The sequence below is a fragment of the Cebus imitator genome, unplaced genomic scaffold, assembly GCF_001604975.1.
Source record: "Cebus imitator isolate Cc_AM_T3 unplaced genomic scaffold, Cebus_imitator-1.0 Scaffold0, whole genome shotgun sequence".
Classification (NCBI taxonomy): Eukaryota; Metazoa; Chordata; class Mammalia; order Primates; family Cebidae; genus Cebus; species Cebus imitator.
This window is the reverse complement of record NW_016107315.1, coordinates 5286223-5292630: the sequence shown is the minus strand read 5'-3', so window position 1 is coordinate 5292630 and position 6408 is coordinate 5286223. Positions and strand designations below refer to the sequence as shown.

Sequence of the window (6408 nt, the reverse complement as noted above, 5' to 3'; positions counted from 1 at the left end):
AAAAAAAAAAAAAAACACATACATGATATAATTTCATTAAAGTTCTCTTGGCTGGGCTTGGTGGCTCATGCCTGTAATCCCAACACTTTGGGAGGCCAAGGCGGGTGGATCACCTGAGGTCAGAAGTTCAAGAACAGACTGGCCAACATGGTGAAACCTCATCTCCACTAAAAGCACAAAAATTAGCCAGGCATGGTGGTATGCACCTGTAACCTCAGCTACTCAAGAGGCTGAGGCAGGAGAGTCGCTTGAATACAGGAAGTGGAGGTTGCAGTGAGCCAAGATCATGCCACTGTACTCCAGCCTGGGTGACAGAGCACGATTGTCTCCAATAATAATAATAATAATGAGGCTGGGCTCGGTGGCTCACACATGTAATTCCAGCACTTTGGGAGGTTGAGGTGGGTGGATCACCTAAGGTCAGGAGTTTGAGACCACCTTGGCCAATATGGTAAAACCCTGTCTCTACTAAAAATGCAAAAAACTAGGTGGGCATAGTGGTATGTGCCTGTAATCCCAGCTACTTGGGAGGCTGATGCAGAAGTCCTTGAACCTGGAAAGCAGAGGTTGCATTGAGCAGAGATCACACCATTGCACTCCAGCCTGGGCAACAAGAGTGAAACTTCGTCTCAAAAAATAAAATAGGCCAGGCATGGTGGCTCATGCCTATTATCCCAGCACTTTGGAAGGCCAAGGCATGTGGATCACCTGAGGTCAGGAGTTCGAGACCAGCCTGGTCAATATGGTAAAACCTCATCTCTACTAAAAATATAAAAAATTAGCTGGGTATGGTGGCATGTTGATGTAGTCCCAGCTACTTGGGAAGCTGAGGCAGGAGAATTGCTTGAACATGGGAGGCAGAGGTTGCAGTAAGCCGAGATCACACCACTGCACTCCAGCCTGGGTGACAGAGTGAGACTCTGTCTCAAAAAAAAAAGACAGGCGTGGTGGTGCACACCTGTAGTCCCAGCTACTTGTGGGGCTGAGGCAGAAGAATTGCTTAAACCCAGGTGGCAGAGGTTGCAGTGAGCTGAGATTTTGCCATTGACTCCAGCCTGGGCGACAGAGGGAGACTCCGTCTCAAAAAATAAAATAAAAATAAGTAAATAAATAAATAAGGTTCTCTCTCACGGTTATAACCACAGTTAGTGTATCTGGCCTTCCTCTAAGCTGCCATCTCAGGACAAGAGGGAGACTGTCTCTGCCTTTCCTACTGCCACTAAAACAGGACATATCCCTCAAAACCAGAGAGATCCCTACTGTCCCCAAGTCACTTTTTCTTCCCACTCCTCCCTCCAGTGATGATTTCTATCTACCTGCCACTCCCCTCCAACTGTGAGTGCCATGACTTCTACCCCTGCAGACACTTGGGAAGGATGGAAGGTCCACTCATCCTAATCTCTGTCCATGCTGACCAGAGTGAGACTGCCTAAAACCAGGATGCTCACTGCCAGTATTTTCAGAGATGTGACATACATGGTACCGAGGCTAATCTGGCAAGACCCTGTGTAGCAGACCCACCTCAGGTAACTTCCCCAGGTAACCGCAAGTGGAGGCCTCAAAGGTTACCTCGCATAAGGGTAAGCACAGTCCCTTTGTAGATGCCTCGAATCCCAAACTCCTGGTACAGCTTCTTTGCACAGTCCAAGGTACCAGTGTACTTGGTTTCCCCTGAAGAAGCCTGAATCTGGAAGGGAGGAGAGGATAATCAAGTCAGAAAAAACATCAGAGTCAAAGACCCAGCAGGTTGCAGGAGACTACCAAGTACATGTGGCCATTACGTGTTAGAGCAATGAAAAACTTCACTGTCAAATTGATAAGTATCTGGAATGTGTGATCTTGGGGCAGGCACTATGAAATAAGGGTAGGTGAAAATATTCACATATTGACTAGAAATAAAACCAACAGAAAACTTGAAAAATAAGTTGAGGAGGCCAGATGTGGCAGCTTATGCCTGTAATCCCAGCACTTTGGGAGGCCCAGGCAGGTGGATCACCTGAGGTCAGGAGTTCAAAACCAGCCTGGCTAACATGGTGAAAACCCTTCTCTACTAAAAACACAAAAATTATCTCTGCATGGTGGTGGGCGCCTGTAGTCCCAGCTACTCAGGAGGCTGAGGCAGGAGAATCACCTGAACTTGGGAGGCAGAGGTTGTAGTTGGCCGACATTGCATCACTGCACTCCAGCCTGAGCAACAGAGTGAGACTCTGTCTCAAAATTAAAAATAAAATAAAATAAAAAATAAGTTGAGGAAATCTGTCAAACACAATAAAGTTATTTGGTAGCGGTACAAGGGAAGTGAAAAATACTTTAGTCATTCATTTATTCCTTCAACAAATATCCCTTGAAGACCAACTGCATTCCAGGCCTACCTGGTCATGAGGCTTGGTTAAGAAAAGGTGAACAGGCGGGGCGTGGTGGCTCATGCCTGTAATCCGAGCATTTTGGAGGCCAAGGCGGGTGGATCACCTGAGGTTGGGAGTTCAAGACCAGCCTGACCAACATGGTGAAACCCCATCTTAAAATAAAAGAAAAAGAAAAAAGAAAAGAAAAGGTGAACAGAAAAGTTCACTCAGAGCTCTAAGTGCCCAAACAGGGGTCCCATACAAACAAGGATCCTATGCAAAGCTGGAGGCGGGCCAAGGAGAGGATCCTACCCTTCCCCTGAGAACCAAGAATCTGGGGGTAGGCAGGGGTGATCCCAGGAAAGATCTGAAACAGCTCCATGCAGGATCCATACAGGAATCCCGCTTGTTCAGGGCCAAGAGGAGTCAGAACACATAAGACCATCAACCAAACAATAATTAAAACTGGAAGGAGAGTTCAACATGAGCCAAACAGCTTTCTTACATACCAGGATTAACTAGTTAAAAAATAATGGAAAAGGCCAGGCGCAGTGGCTCACGCCTGTATTCCCAGCACTTTGAGAGGGCGGGTGGATCACCTGAGGTCAGGAGTTCGAGACCAGCCTGACCAACATGGTAAAACCCTGTCTCTACTCAAAATATAAAAATTAGCTGGGTCAGCCGGGCGCGGTGGCTCAAGCCTGTAATCCCAGCACTTTGGGAGGCCGAGGCGGGTGGATCACGAGGTCAAGAGATCGAGACCATCCTGGTCAACACAGTGAAACCCCGTCTCTAAAAAAAAAAAAAAAAATTAGCTGGGTGTGGTGGCATGTGCCTGTAATCCCCGCTACCCAGGAAGCTAAGGCAAAAGAATCACTTGAACCCAGGAGGCGGAGGTTACAATGAGCTGAGATTGTGCCACTGCACTCCAGCTGGGCAACAGAAACTCTGCCTCAATAAATAAATAAATAAATAAACAAATGAAAAGGATCCCATTCAAAATAGCAATAAAGGCTGGGCATTCCAGCCTGGGTGACAGAGAGAGACTCCATCTGAATGCATGAATGAAAAGGATCCCATTCAAAATAGCAACAAAGGCCGGGCACAGTGGCTCACACCTGTAATCCCAGAAGTTTGGGAGGCAAAGGCAGGCGGATCACCTGAGGTCAGGACTTTGAGACCAGCCTGGCCAATATGATGAGATCTCTGTCTCTACTAAAAATACAAAATTTAGCCGGGTGGGTGGCAGGCACCTAAAATCTCAGCTACTCGGGAGGCTGAGGCAGAAGAATCACCTGAACCTGGAAAGCAGAGGCTGCAGTGAGCCAAGATCGTATCATTGTACTCCAGCCTGGGTAACAGAGTCAGACTCTGTCTCAAAAAAAAAAAAAAGCAATAAAATATATGTGAATTAAGCAATAGAACTTGCATAAATAAAACTCTAAAATATCTAAGGATCATAAAGGAAGAAGTCAATAAAAAAGAGTCCTAATTCTAGTTGGGAAAAGTTTTCAATCAGAAAGATGTCCATTTTTCTAAAAATAACAAATTTAAGATAATGTCAATTGAGTATCAATGGACTTTTTGGTATAACTTCCCCAAAGGATCTGGGCATGTGTGAACCTGGTATGTCTGAGAAACAGAAGGAAGGTCATGTGATCAGAGAATGCTAGAGCCAATTCACAGTGACCTGGGGGGCCTTGGAGGATTGGGTGTGGGAATAACATATTTACAGAATCCTATCATTGTTATGTATATACAGACTGTAAGAAGGGAAACAAGTAAGGAAGCCCTCACAGTCATCCAGGACAGTGATGAAGGTGACCTAAAGTAGTATGACTGCAATGGAGATGGTGAGAAGGGGTGGATTTGGGATAATGTTGAAAGTCGGCGTAACTGCTCAACAGATGGAATCTAAAGAGTGGGAAAAAAAGAGGAATTTAGGAGAACTCCTGAGCTTTAAGCCTGAATAACTAGAAGGATACTACTGTCACCAGCTGAGCTGGAAAATGCTGAGAGCTGGAAAATGCTGAGGAGGTACTAGGGAAGACCAGGAGTTCAGTTTTGTACATGATGTTTGAGGCACCTATTAGCATCCACATAGAAATGTTGCATAAACTAGTCTAAAGTTTAGAAAAAGTCTGAGTTGAAGATATAAATTTTTTTGAGACCGAGTCTTGCTCTGTCACCAGGCTGGAGCGCAGTGGCACAATCTCGGCTCACTGCAACCTCCACCTCCCAGATTCAAGCAATTCTCCTGCCTCAGCCTCCCAAGTAGCTGGGACGATAGGCACATGTCACCACGTCCAGCTAATTTTTATATTTTTAGTAGTGACAGGGTTTCACTATGTTAGCCAGGATGGTCTTGATCTTTGGACCTTGTGGTCCGCCTGCCTCGGCCTCCCACAGTGCTGGGATTACAGGCGTGAACCACTGCACCCAGCCTGAGAAATAAATTTGAGTCATCAGCATATAAATGGTGTTTAAAAGTCATGAGACAAGGCTGGGTACAGTGGCTTACTCCTGTAATCTCAGCATTTTGGGAGGCTGAAGTGGGCAGATCACTTGATGCCAGAAGTTCCAGACCAGCCTGGTCAACTTGGCAAAACTCTGTTTCTAAAAAAAACCCAAAACAAATTAGCTGGGTGTGGTGGTGTGTGCCTGTAGTCCCGGCTACTTGGGGGTCTGAGACACAAAAATCGCTTGAACCCAGGAGGCCTGGGTTACAGCGAGCTGAGATCGTGCCACTGCACTCCAGGCTGGAAGACAAAGTGAGACTCTGTCTCAAAAAAAAAAAAAAAAAAAAAAGGAAAGAAAAGAAAGACAAGTATTGAGAACTGACCACTGAAGTATAAAAGTCACTAGTGACCTTGATAAAACCACTTTCTTTGCAGTTGTGAGGCAAAGGCCAGATTGAAGCAGGTTTAACAATTAGAGAAAAGGAACTGGAAATGATGAGTAGTAAAAAACAGAAAACAGGCTGGGTGTGGCGGCTCATGCCTGTAATCCCAGAATTTTGCGAGGCCAAGCTGGGTGGATCACCTAAGGTCAGGAGTTCAAGAACAGCCTGGTCAACAAGGCGAAACCCCATCTTTACTAAAAGTACAAATATTAGCATGGCATGGTGATGCACACCTGTGTTCCCAGCTACTGGGGAGGCTGAGGCAGGAGAATCACTGGAACCCAGGAAGCAGAGGTTGCAGTGAGCCAAGATCATGCCACTGCATTCCAGCCTCAGTGACAGAGCAATACTCCATCTCAAAAAAAAAAAAAAAAAGAAAAACAACTTTTTCAAAGAGTTTTCATGTAAGAGGGAGCAAAGTCATGAAGCATAGAAATTTGTGTGGAAAAGACTAACATTTGTTTGATACAGGGTCACACTCTGTTGCTCAGGCTGGAGTACAGTGGCATGATCTCTGCTCACTGCAGCATCCACCTCCCATGGTCAAGCAATCCTCCCACCTCAGACTCCTGAGTAGCTGGGACCACAGGTGCACACCACCACACTTGGCTGGTTTTTTTTTCTTTTTTTGAGACGGAGTTTCATTCTTTATGCCCAGGCTGGAGTGCAATGGCACAATCTCGACTCACCGCAACCTCCGCCTCCTGGGTTCAAGTGATTCTCCTGCCTCAGACTCCCAAGTAGCTCAGATTACAGGTGCCCACCACCACACCCAGCTAATTTTTTGTATTTTTAGTAGAGATGGAGCTTCACCATGTTGGCCAGGCTGGTCTTAAATGCCTGACCTTAGATGATCCACCTGCTTCTGCCTCCCAAAGTTCTGGGATTACAGGTGTAATCCCACTGCGTCCAGCCCATATCTGTCTGTTTGTATTGTTTTGTAGAGATGGGGGTTTCACCATGCTGCACAGGCTGGTCTTGAACTCCTGGGCTCAGGTGATCTGTACACTTCAGCTTCTAAAAGTGCTGAGATGATAGGCGTAAGCCACCAGACAAAGTCTGTATTTTTAAGACGAAAAATGCAAGCATGTTTATGCCTTTATTCCCGACAAGAATGATCGAGTGGAGGGCAAAAACTGATGTCAGTGGCTAGGCAAAAAA

The 6408-nt window shown here is 46.0% G+C and overlaps 1 protein-coding gene across 1 annotated transcript in view; it reads right to left on the bottom strand.

Moving 5' to 3' along the window:
* Positions 1 to 6408, bottom strand: part of SLC25A20 (solute carrier family 25 member 20) — a 43544-nt gene that overhangs the window by 3948 nt on the left and 33188 nt on the right. Inside the window, exon 5 of the mRNA XM_017509604.2 lies at positions 1570 to 1687. Coding sequence (XP_017365093.1) covers positions 1570 to 1687 — 118 coding nt within the window. The remainder of the gene's footprint in view (positions 1 to 1569; positions 1688 to 6408) is intronic.